Source organism: Notothenia coriiceps, unplaced genomic scaffold, assembly GCF_000735185.1.
Source record: "Notothenia coriiceps isolate Sejong01 unplaced genomic scaffold, NC01 NC01_scaffold00037244, whole genome shotgun sequence".
Taxonomy (NCBI): domain Eukaryota; kingdom Metazoa; phylum Chordata; class Actinopteri; order Perciformes; family Nototheniidae; genus Notothenia; species Notothenia coriiceps.
The window spans coordinates 25,137,616-25,150,724 of record NW_011369945.1 but is presented as its reverse complement, the minus strand read 5'-3'; the positions used below and the strand labels follow the sequence as shown (position 1 = coordinate 25,150,724).

Below are 13,109 nucleotides of genomic sequence, written 5' to 3'. Positions count from 1 at the left end.
CCACCCAGACGCCTGGGCCCCTCATTAGACGCGCCGGCCCTCGACAATACCACGGTAGTCTGCGGTACGACTAACACGACACCACTATAATTTATTATGTCGAACCACACCCAGACAGCGACGCGCAGCCGACAGGTACGCTACATATTATTTCGAGCGACGAGGAACAACTAACAAGATCGAAGACACAATGGATACACAACGACAGCATTCATACACACGGCCATTTGTATTGCAGATCTACATGAATCACACAAACGACTTATTTTGGATTCAAAACGGCGAATTTCGCCGAAAGGTGACAAGTTTGCATCACTGAACATAGACAGAGCACAACTGAAACATAACATCTGAGATGTAACAACATAATACACTTTTTGGGGATGCTAGGGATGTGAGGAGTGAGGGACACGGCTTAGAACGGGCGTGTCGCCTGGCAGGACAGGAGAGTGTGTGCACCAGTCTGCCTTGATCTATGAATTCATGTCCGTGACACTCACTGCTGCCCACAGCTGTTTTATAGAAGGAAATTCCTTCACTTCATGAAAGTGTTTTAACCACACAAACCTCTACACACACATGACGGGTGTTATTTTCCCCATAAGGAACAAGTCGCTGCAAATTATCCCGCTTATTACACGGCCACATTCTCAACAAAGTAACGACATGCCTCCCAATATTAATTTAAATGCTTTTATGGATTTAAAAAATGTTTTTATTGATTTAAAAAATAGTTGTATTGATTTAAAAAATAGTTGTATGTTGTGGTGACCACGTATTTAACCACTGGTTCATAATTCAAACTGGGAACTACAGTTGCGGCTATTGTTCCCGCACGGACATGTTATGTGTTACTTATATATAGTGTGTGCCCTCTGGGCTCTTTCTCTTGTCGACCCGGGCTGCGACCCGACAACATGTCCTATTCTGCTCTCTATTAAAGTACCCTTTCACATCTCCATTGCACCGCCTCCGACTCCATGTCCTCAGCACTAAACTTGTGATTTTTCCCAGGAATGTCCCCAGGGATACCCAGAAAATGCCAACACAAAGACTTCCATCAGTCAGTGCCTAATTTGGCGACAATAACTTTGGTTTGGGTTTATAAGGAAACTATGGTTTCATTGCTGGGAAATTACTCAAATGCCAATGTTTTACATGAATGCATATATTTAAATAGCAGTTAATAAGGACACATGTTGGGCTATAACAAATATCTTGCTGCTTGTTTGCTCTGGTATTGTTGCAGTTATAAATGATTGTGGATTCTTCCAACCCTTTATCCCAAATGTTGACCTCATTATTAATGGCACATAACTTATCTATAAAGCCAAGTATAAACCTAGGAACCCTTTATAAATGTTGCCTTTTTTTAAACTAATTTTAGTCTGTGACTCAGTTTCCATGTAATCATTTGAGTGTGGGTGTTTTAAAGTTAAGCCTATTGTTGTTACTTTTGTTTTAGCCTGTTGCACAGCATCCTCAAGAACAACAAAAAGGGTAGACAAATTAATGTAGTTTGATTTGATTTCTTAAAATAAATGGCTCATTTAATACACTAATAACAGAACTGTAGCTGTATTGGAAAATCACATTTCCACAGAGCTATAATGGAAGACTGTTTGTGTGGGAGGTGTGTGTGTGTGTGTGTGACTGTTTGTGTGGGAGGTGTGTGTGTGTGTGTGTGACTGTTTGTGTGGGAGGTGTGTGTGTGTGTGTGTGTGTGTGTGTGTGTGTGTGTGTGTGTGTGTGAAGAGAAGGGTTCGGTATTTCTCGAAATGCGTTACAGCTCTGGCAGTGTGGGGGAATGTGACGAGTCAGTAACATACTTGCTGTTCTGACTGTTTTCTCACGGGAAAACCTTCTGTGATCCAAACAGACATTTAGAGCACATGTGTGACTTCACGTTACGTCAGGGCCTTTTTTCCTAAGGAGCTTCATAGTGAAATATCATGATACAGCCATATTCAATCTCCATTAAAATAGGCTACACAAAAAGACATACCTAAATCCCATGGCCAATAAAATAAACAAATCATTCCAATCTTTGTAAAAAAGGTTTTTGTGCATGTTTGAAAGAGACATGCTGCTCTAATTTTCCCTGCGATAATTATGATCCATCTGTTTATAACGCCAACACACTGAAATGATTTTGTGCTGTTTCTCTCTGGCATCTTAAGACCTGTAGGACCTAAAAAGCAGCTGCCAAACTTCCCCTAGAAAGCTTGGCAAATAAATGGGGCATTGGCTAAAAGGGATAGAAGTAAAATGCTTTAAAAGCAGCCATATTGTGTTTATTTTCACGGGCGTTTGTCCAATTTTCTTTATTGAAGGCGAATTTTATTTGTGCATTGGCTATTTGTGGGGCAAGTTTTTTATTAACTTATGCTATGATTCAAACATATATGCTAATAACTTATAACCAGTGTGACGAGCTCTGGCTAAATGCTCTTCAATGTAGGTCCAAACCGTCCAATTTAAATGTGTGTAAAAGTCTGGTGGTATTAGAAGTGAGTCTTCGAGGGCTTTCTCCACACACATGTCCCGGTGGTTGTGTGGGCGTGGTTTGGAGCGAGCGCTCGCGTGTCGCTCAAGTGGACTCAGCAGCTGGCACGCGCTCCACAGAGCAGGAGTTTTAAAACAAGTCTGTCGTCCTGCTGCGCGCGCTCTCTTGGATACTTATTTTACAAACTTCGTGTCAAAATGTTTTTCAGTCACACTAGCGACCTCAGCCTCGACTAAACCCGCCATGTAGCGTAAGCGCTCACGCTGAACGGAGCTCTGTTTTTTTTTTTTTTACGGGATCTTGCTGTTCGGGAGCAGCAGAGCGCGCTGCTCGGAGGTCTGCTGTGCGGGACTCGGGGAGCGCCGCGGCGGACAGGACACCATGCTCCGGCCGTGGGCTGCGCTCTGGATCACGGCTGTGCTCCTGTGCATGGTGGGGGCACAGTACTCCAGCGACCAGTGCAGCTGGAGAGGAAGGTGAGGAAAAACCTGGAGAAAGGACTTATGGGCATCTAAGTTTGGATAATATTCTCTATTACCAAGCAAAGTACGGTTTCAACAAAGAAATACGATTAGATGTACTTGTCTTTATTTATCCCAGATTTTTTTTGTTTTTAATTTAAAACACTCTAGTTTTGCTCGGGAATGTTGTCAGAATGTTATACACTTTCTTACATTTGAAAATAAGGTTTTTAATTGTTTTTGATCTTCAACTATCATGTGTGTTTTTACTTTAACCCATGGAAATGACATTCTGTAAATGCAGTGTAATCATGAAAGGGACTGCAGTCGTGTGAGAGGGAGGCTGTGTCTTTGAAGTGGCTCTGCTGTGCATTACTCTGGATTTCAGCTGGTTCAAAGGAGTAATTAAACATGTATGTTTGATTAAGATTTAATGTAATCTCCAGGAAGGCCACTGGAAGGTCAGAGTAAAAAAAAAACAAGGTTTCATATTCTGATGGAATGGAAACTAGTACAGATGTTTTTGGCCTGCTTTGTGCCCTTACTTGTGGTTACTTCACAGACAGAGCTCAGTGTTACATATAAAAAACATTACATATTTTTAGACAATCACTCTTCTCCAAGAGGAAAATTGCTATCAAGGATGGTTCAACCCATTATAAGTGTAAACAAGGTGCTTTAACTTGACTTTGAATCATATCATAAGCCTCTTACATATAGGAATGTCTCTGCTTCAGTTCCTACCTTAAGTAAATACAGCTATATGGCCCCTTTGATCACTTTTCCAAGTCTGCAAGTCATAAAATATGAAAGCCGGTCCTCAGCACCCTCTGTGTTGTAAAGTTTACCAGCCGCAAACTTCTTACGACTTAATAGCCCAATCAGTTCCTCGGGTTGAGGTAACTTGTGCACATCAGAGGACAGCGACAGATTAGTCAGCAGACAGCTGCACTAGACTTGATCTTAATGAACTTATAATATCAAAGAACCCCTTACGTGCGTTAAAGAAATGTATGTTCTGTTGTTGATGATCTTAGGCATGTTATTATGTTCCTCACTCTGGATCAGAGACTAAACCACATGGCTAAAACATATTAAAAGTAAATGTCTCTTCTCCTCTGCAGTGGTTTGAGCCACGAGTCTCACCGCAGGGACGTGGAGCAGGTCTACCTGCGCTGCTCTCAGGGCTCTCTGGAGTGGCTCTACCCCACGGGAGCCATCATTATCAACCTGCGGCCAAACACAGAGCCCCCATCAGGACACATGGCAGGTCTCCATGTGTGCATCAAACCCCACCCTCTCTCCCAGGTAAGAGCGAGACATCAGAAAATGACCATTGCAGTGTGATGCGATGATCAGATGGGTGGTGATCACGTGTGTCCTCCCTCCATGTGAAGGGTTCTCATGTGTTTCTGGAGAATAACGGGGACCTGAGGATGCTGCTGGCAGAGAAGGACCAGGCTCAGGGCACAGTGACCTGCTTCAACCTGGCAGAGGGGGCTCTCTTTGTGGAGTCCGTCCCCCAGGCAGACATCAGCCGGAGGATCACGGCTTTCCAGTACGAGCTGGTGCCCAGTCAGGGTCCCGGGGCACACATGTACCCGTACCTGCACCCTGGTTTAGGTGAGGGAATGCAAGCACCCATTCTTCATGGTTCTTACATGTAGGATGAAGAGATGTATGTGAATCTACTCAACTGTTGTACTTACATACAACTTTAACATTGTGTATTTTTTATTTTACCTTGATTTAGTATACTTCTATACCACCACTACATTTCAAAGCAAAATTATTTTTTACTCCACTATATTACTAAATAAAAAAAACTATAGTTACCTTTTTAGATTAAGAGTTTACAAAGAAGATCAGCTTATTACATGATGCAGTTTCATAGAATAAACTAGTTTATGAAGTTAGCTACTGAATTACCAGCACATTAGGAAAGTACCGTTACATGTAAATACATAAAACTAATTATAATCTAATATTATAATATTAAAAGAACCATCCTGCATAGGAGTACTTTTTTTGTTGACGTTTTTAAAGATTACTCCAGACCCTAAATTAACATTTATATATATGTTTTCCATATGCTTCAATGTTTTATCTCTTAGTTTATTCAGAAACTGAGAGAATCTTGATGAATTAATGTTTTATGGGCTGCTTTTAACCACAGTGAAACTATACCAAAACATCTGTTCACATACTTTGTGCAGTATAAGCTAGGGTTTGATTTATTATCATCTACAAACAATGGAGTAGTATAAATATTTATGAAAATACATCTATCTCAAGTAAATGTCAGTACTCTTAAAGTGGTCGGTTAAACTCCTCGTACTTTACACAGGCCGTCTTCTTACTGACATAAAGGGAAGTTGACAGAAGGCCACGTTACTGTTCGTCCCCGTTTCTTCATCTCAACTACATGCTGCTGCTCTCTGACAACCCCCCCTCCCCCCACTTCCTCACTCCCACACTCCCTTGTCTCAGCCAGACTTATGAAAACAAGCAGGCCAATCAAAAGGTCACGTTAGGGTCAAGCACAAAGGTCAGCCAATCGTCTCTCAACTGTCAATCAAGAGCCGACCGCCGCCCCTAAAGAAGGGGATTTTGGGTAGCCCACCCGTATGAGTAGAGCGGTCTGAAGGAGGGTGGAGAGGAAGGCAGGACTGCCCTCCTAATGAGACAGAAGAAAGCCTGTCCACGCCTGTCTGTCTGTGTGTCTGGAGCTTTTATAGCTGTTTTTATAGCTGATGGGGTCAGGGGGCAATTCAGTGATTACGTCTCTTCCTTCACCTGCTCTTCTCATTCACATTCACACACTCTCTCCTGACGTCTTTTTTGTCTCGTAAACACCCGCCAAGATGGAGAAAAAGAGAGAACAGGAAGCAGACAAAGGGTGAAAAAACTCCCAGGATGATACAGATATTAATAAGGAGAGAAAATGTATTGTGACAATAAGAACTTATGTGTTTTTAAGTAATGTATTAAGTATTTCATGTTGCCTTTTTTCCTGTTTTCCCATTATAGTTACCTGTAAACCCTGTTCAGATGAAGAGGTCCTTATGGCAGTGTGTACCAGTGACTTTGGTAAACACATGCACACACACAAACATATATATTACAGGAATAGTTTGTAGTTTATAGAAATACGCTTAATCCCTTTCTTGCCAAGTTAGACAAGAAGATAAATCGACTGTCATGTCTGTGCGGTAAAATCTGAAGCTACAGCCAGCAGCTGTCTAAAGGAAACCAAACCATCCAACATGCAGCTCTTAAGCTCATAAATTAGCACATGATATCTTGAAAGTTACCAGCTGTGTTCAGTTGTTATGCTAAGCTAAGCTAATTATCTCCAAGCTGATGTACTTTTACTAAACAGTGGTCATTAGGGCAATGAGAGAATATTACTCCTTTGGACTTTTTTATACATCTTTCAAGATTCTTTGAGTATGTTTCTTTAAATACATCACAGGTATGTGATCTGAATAAGCTAAATGTAGCAGAAAACTCACTTTATTGCACAACAGTATCAATCTAAAGTACCTATAGCCAACGTTAGCTACCGTAGCTGTATCTATATGTTTAAAGAATTGCGTAGGAGTATGTTTTATTGCCTATTTATTTATTTAAATTTTGAATTTGTCGAAATGTACTTGTACATTGACACTTCTTGCACTATTTATTTGTATTTACTTGCACATCTCAAAACATTCTCTTGCACTATTTTATTTGTTTTATGTCCCATATATATTCATGTTGCATTGTTGGAGGAGCCTTAAGTTTTTCTTTGCCAGATCTACACTGTAGCTACTGTCTGTACATGACAATAAAGCCTTGAATCTTGAAAAAAAGGAAGATTGATTGATTTCAACGGCTACATTGCCCCATTATTATGCACACAGTCATTCATTTAATCTCCTTCTCCTGCTCCTGTATCTGTAGCTGGCAGTGGCATCTTTCGAGGTGTGGGATCTAAAAACCGCTCCCCTGCTGCGGTGACTCTGAGTCGGCTGTTCCGCCAGAAGAGCAGGGTGTTTGCTCGGGGGGGAGCCAGGAAGCGGGGCTGGGGGGGACGCATCAATGTTCCCTCACAATGCATCGGGCACCCTGGAGGGGACGAATACCTTCTGACTGGCTCCGTACATTTTGGTGAAGCCTGGCTTGGCTGTGCACCTCGATACAAAGACTTCCTGAGGCTGTACGTCAGAGCACAGAGAGCCGGAACAAACCCCTGTGAAATAGACACAAACTGAGAAATCTCTTCTGGGTGAAACAAGGTGGAGCACATCTCAAACAAGTCAGTGAGGAAGACGCAAAGAGGAACAGGCTTGAGATTTTGAGGATGTAGAGATGGTATGTTTGAGCCTGTCACAGTGATACACAGAAACACGGACGCCCTGCCATCTTTAAAAGCTAAGTCTGAAAACCTGAGCAACTTGTTGTTGCTTTGCATCAGAAAAGACAGTTGGACAGTTTGAACCTTTTAGTAGCCACCGTGCTGCAAGAACTAAATTGTCCCGTTTGACTGTATACTTCTGTGTGCTCACTGTTGTTTATTCTCATGACGACGATACTGCTTGTGTGATCATTCTTGAAATGATTGTTTGCTTTGTAAAAAGCTTTCTGTAAAATGTAGAAATCTTCTGACAGAAGTGTACAGTATGCAGCTCTGTGAGTCTAAGTGTGTGCGTGTGTGTTTTGCTAATGATTTCAAATGGTTTCTATATATTTACAAAAAATAAAAAGCCATTGAAAGGTGTACGATTACCCCATTTTCATTTTTGTGACTGAGCCAGTATTTCTTATATAAGGACCATGCAATACATTTTTGAACAAACCTGCACTCTGTGTCATACGAGGCTGAGTGTGGTTGAGGTGCAGATCATTAAAACCAGATGGTCAGTGAAGTAAATAGAAGGACCAAAATATAAAGGAGCAAATGTTACCGTTCTCTCTGATGAAAAGAAAGAGATATTATACCCCAAACTAACGAGAAGAAAACAACCATTATGAGTGTTCAGTGGCCGTCAGCTGGCAGGAGAGCAGCAGTGTGTCAGTGCTGGCGTAGCTGCCCCTGTGGAGCTTTGAGGAGCCTCTGTTCTGGTTGGCATCCTCCTTGCTTCTGTGCGTGTGTGTGTTCATGCATTCACAGCTGAGAGAGAGAAGCAAATTGTTAAATAACTAATGTGGTAACGTTTTTCCCCTCATGTAAGCAGACTCCTGTGGCCTAAATGATCACACAAGCTTAAACAATCAGTGCTAATGCAACGTGCCCTCTCTCTCGCACAGAGGCATGTACAGCTGTCGGAATGAAACTATACCGTGGTGGATTGATGTGTGGGTTAACGGGTGGAGAGGTAAAAGAAGAGGCGGATGTGTGAATGACCTTAGAGGTGTGTAGCTGCACCTCTCTTCTGCCTCCTGTCGGCAGTTGTGTGCGCGTGATGATTTCCTTCTTTCCTCAGGAAGAGCAAGAATGATTGGAATGTCCCCACCCCCCACACACTCCCTCTGCTGAGACAAACCATGTGTTCTGTACTGCAGGGCAATAACAATCCTTCTTAATACCTGACAAGTATCATTCAGCAGGATGCAGTTCCGTGAAACTACCAATGTGTCTCAAATACACGGTAAAGTCACCACTAGAGTACAGAACGAGAAAAACACACCCAACTTGAGACCATGTTGTGAGGTAAAACAGTAGCCGTGACGCCAAATTGGGCCATGGCCGTAAAGCGGTGGGGAAAAGTGGGAGGCTTCCTCACTTCCTACCTTTCTAATTCCACACCCATCTTCAAACTCAGACTTTGTTTTGAACCCAACTACCCACCTGTAAATGTTTGTAATGCCACATTTGACCAGTGGTGTAAAGTGGGTTTTATATCGACTATGTTGTTTATTGCGAAGCTATCACAAACACAGAATCTGTCCACAGACAAACAGAAACATAAACACCGGACAAAGGGCTCAACACAGCTTCCGTGGTAGTTCCCGATGCAGTAGGTATCTTCAGGATCACATTTTGCCATGATGACAATCACACAGACTCACGTGAAACCGATACCAGCGTCAACAGCTGTTAATGAATTAAATCACACAAAGACAAGCCACTTCAAGAAAATATATTTCTATGAATCTTCTTTATAAATGTACAGATACAAGAAGCAAATATACCTATACATAATACTCCCCCTTCATTGGGGGTGGGTTGCTGTATGCGCTGTAACATTTGTTTGTTAGTTTGTACTACACCAAAAAGGTTAGGATAAATAAAAAATGTGTTTATGACTTGTTATCAAGTTAATGCTGATTTCACTTCCTTATAGATGAATTTTTTTCGAGAGAGTGTGCTGAGGAAAGAAATGCCTTTCAGGTGAAGGACTACATGGAGAAGGAAAGAGAAAGCTTCAACATTCTTCACATGAAGGTATAACCAAACATTTTGAGTCTTAAAAGAATAATGTGAATATAAACTAAAAGGAAACTGCAGCAAAAACTAGATATCGTTGAGGTGTTCTCAGTTGACAATAACCATCTGAAACACCTGTCGGTTCACAATGTAAAGCCTACTTGGCCTGGTTCTTCCTTCAAATATCACCTTCACTCACCTTAAAACATTTTTGTAACATTTAATCAAATTCATGTTTATTTCATATATTTTCTAACTGTCACTACCGGATTTTTGAAATGTGGCATAATAAATACAGGAAGCAGTCTTTTAAGGTTGGGAGTATTTATGAAGAGTTGCAGGTTTTTAATAGAGAAAAGTCAGAAACCAGCCTTCAAGAAAACGGTATGGCAGCATAAACCAAATATTTTTCTCGTCATCGTCCACACTTATCTCACTGAGCCTGTCAGTGCGACCATTAATGTTACCAAAGTAGCCTCCAAAGTAAAGTGAGAGGAATATTTATTTGGCCGTAAAATAAAGTCAAGTAAGAATAATAACATATGAATGAAAAAAGCATAGGGGGTCCATTTATCTGCCACAAATACCCTTATTGATTGTCTCTAATAAAGACCTATGCAAATTAAATGAAATAAATAAAACAAGATATTGTTTGCATAGAGTGCATTAATGTAATGCCACTGTTCAAGTGATGGAGCGCAGCCTCCTACCAGAGGGAAGTGGGGCAAACAGTTTGGGTCCAGGGCGGGAGGGGTCAGCCACAATCTTCCTTCTTATACTTCTACTCCACTACATTCAAAAGGGAAATAATGTAATTTTACTTAAACAGCTTCAGCTACTTTTAACAAAATGACTCTTAAAAATTAAATTAGTGGAGTGTGTGTGTGTGTGTGTGTGTATGTGTGTGTGTTGTGTGTGTGTGTCTTGGGTAGTTTGAGAAGACCACAATACACGCGTCCTGCACGCTGCAGACATGCAAACATGCCACACAGCAGAAACCCAACCCACCGTAGCAACACACAACACTCCTTGGCAACCCAACCTGGCAAGGGGCCCAGCTCGCCTTGGCATCCTCTCTAATTCGGGACACACTTATCCCTCCCTCACGGGGTCTTCATGGTAACCTTTCAGCGTGAGCGAGCCTGAGATATGGAAACAGTGTGCTGCAGTATGCGAGGGGCACAGCTGAGCGGTCAGCTGGAGTCCAGGGAATGGCTGAGCTCAGGGAAAACACACACATGCTTACACCCACATATACCACCACTGGCATTTTATAATGTGCTGGACAGGGTGGGATCAGTGGTTTTAAACAGTGGCACAATACTTTAGGTTAAAGTATGTCTGGTTTCTACAGGGGGTTCAAAGTATGACCTTTAATGAAGCTGTCTGCCCCCTGACACGGATGCAAGACTTTAAGGTCAACTAAAATGCAAAATCCACTTTTTCACTCTTATACATAAACATGTGTCCCCTCTGTGTAAAGATATTCAGAAAGTTTCAGGAAAAAAGATTCTCTCTCTTTTTGTCCTGATCCATTTATATAAAAACCTATCTGAAAATGAGCTGATCAGATTTTGGACACTTTGTGATGTCATAAGGATCCTGTTCAAACCCCGGAGGGGTGGTTACGCGAACGAGGGAAAGTCACAGGAAGATCCGCAGGAATCCCAGGGGTGGTGAATTAGTGACTAGAAGCAGGACATCCGTCTGAGTTAAATAGTACGTCTCTAGAAGTGCGCCACTTTAAAGGTAAGACACCATATGGGGCGAAAGTCCCGATGTTTTTACGCTGTAGTTTTATGTGGTAAAAAGCTCCATTTGGTCTTCTTCGTGCCGTGTCAAAAGCAGACGTTATGGGTATAGAGTCGACTCTGCCAGCATGTGCAGCACTATAGCCCTCCGCGTCCCTTACATGACTATACGCCCGAACTTCCCTTTCGATTGTCCACTTTATAATATGAAGAGTGTGGCGATACGGCGGATAAGGTATGGCTGAGTAGCATCCAGTTCATGATCCGCTGAGATAGCCAGATCGCAGATTCAGCGAATAGATGTTAGGTGAGATGAGTGCTTCACAGTAGCACTCATACAACCCCTAGTACTTAGCGAGGATTCTAGGATGTCGCGATTTGTAAGGCAGTGAGAGGGTATTGATAGAGTAGTACGATTTTGACAGGTCAGTAATGTCCGTGAAAGCAGTAATTAGTATGGATACGATACGATATGATTATATCATACGATAGACATACTGATTGACATTAGGCCAACGATAGATAGATAGGATAGATAGACTCTAGAAAAAGAGAGAGAGAGAACCAAGAGAGGCGAGGTAGAGAGGGGAGGGACTGACAGGTGGATCTTTTTCCTTGGGTACAGGACTCAGCATTTAAACTATCAACAGCTTGTAGCCGCCGACGCCCGACCCTTCCCCCTGAGGTTAAGGGGTACGGCGGTAGTGTGAGGGTCTTAAGGCTCAACGCCGTTGGCTTCAGAGTCGTAACTCCGCCATAGCTGAACTTGCGTGGAGGTCATATGGCGTCCTTTGGGCCTAGAGGTTCGATGGAAGTCCGTAGCATTCACAGATAAGTTGGAGGATGAAGTCGACAGTTCAGGCCCCACCGATGAGAGACGGAAGCCGGCTGCACGGGTACTCGTGCATGCGCGACGACACACGCATCATGCATAGCCAACAAGGCCGAGTCCCTTCTGTCACGAGCGACGGAAAGAAACGTGAGACCAACCGGTCCGGACTGTCGACAGCCTCGGCTTACTTCAAGAGGGACTACCAGGCTTAGTCACGCGGCCAACTTGTGTGTGGCCAATGAGAGAAACATCACCCGACTTGCTTCATGTATGTGTCCGGGAATCTCCGAGTCCTCTGCGGGTTACCTCGGAAATGGAAGCACTCCGGTAGTTAGCGGCTTCTACTAGCAGGCCGCGGAATCAAAAGGGCAAATTTGCTGCCAGTACACATGGTTTCAGTGCGGTGTCGTTACGTCATCCCGCGCTGCAAAGCCAAGAGACCTGTCCCGGTGAGCGCAAATGAAAGGAGCGTAAGGAGCTAATAACGAGGCGTCTGCAGACTAGCGCTCGACACTGAGGTGTCACCGCCGCACTATATCACGCACACTGCGCCCATCAGGAGTAGCCACCTGTGTCCGGAGACGACGCCGACACACCCCCTTCCATAGCATCAGATAGCACTAACGGGAACTAGACTAGAGAGAGAGTGCAGGATCAGCAGAGAGAGAGCATAGGATAAGATAGATGACTGAGCTGGCCCATCCATAATAGCCCTTAGCGCCCATACCACGATACGGAAAAGAGACTCCCAGATCGTATGCGTCATAGCTGCCCGCGAATCGACAGACTAGATAGGACACAGAGAGGACAATACAGAGAGACCGCTCAGAATGAGTAGCGAGAGAGAGCGAGAGAGGAGAGAAGAGCAGACGAGATGAGAGGAGAGGAGCATAGATACGGATAAAGATAAGAGAGCAGAGACGATAGATAAGAGTCATTAGGAATTGGGTGGCCCGAGTGTGAGCGTGTTGTGTGTGCGCCTGGCGCTCCATGACCACGCCGCTGGGTGGGTGCGGTGGCCTTTCAACTAACTGCGGTAGACACCGCGTGTTCTCCCGGATACCACGAGCACTCCTTCCTCTAAGCCTCCGTTATTCCCACCACCGTCCACAATGCAACCAACCAATAACCGATTACCAATGTCTTC

At 43.3% G+C, this 13,109-nt stretch overlaps 2 protein-coding genes across 2 annotated transcripts in view; one reads left to right on the top strand and one right to left on the bottom strand.

The window, feature by feature from the left end:
- The window catches only part of LOC104965081 (transcription factor IIIB 90 kDa subunit-like), a 63,301-nt gene that overhangs the window by 14,290 nt on the left and 35,902 nt on the right, over positions 1–13,109 (bottom strand). The gene's annotated exons all lie outside the window — the stretch shown is intronic.
- LOC104965080 (meteorin-like protein) lies at positions 2,592–7,731 on the top strand. Its single transcript, XM_010794020.1, has 5 exons — positions 2,592–2,982; positions 4,092–4,275; positions 4,365–4,590; positions 5,998–6,057; positions 6,913–7,731. The coding sequence occupies exons 1-5, from the start codon at positions 2,888–2,890 to the stop codon at positions 7,221–7,223; spliced, it is 876 nt and encodes a 291-aa protein (XP_010792322.1). The 5' UTR covers positions 2,592–2,887; the 3' UTR covers positions 7,224–7,731.

Bases quoted from the DNA above. Each gene is read 5' to 3' on its own strand.
- LOC104965080 (XM_010794020.1), top strand. From the start codon at position 2,888: ATGCTCCGGCCGTGGGCTGCGCTCTGGATCACGGCTGTGCTCCTGTGC. The intron at 4,276-4,364 runs GTAAGAGCGAGA...CTCCATGTGAAG, and splicing joins AACCCCACCCTCTCTCCCAG to GGTTCTCATGTGTTTCTGGA. The intron at 4,591-5,997 runs GTGAGGGAATGC...TTCCCATTATAG, and splicing joins GTACCTGCACCCTGGTTTAG to TTACCTGTAAACCCTGTTCA.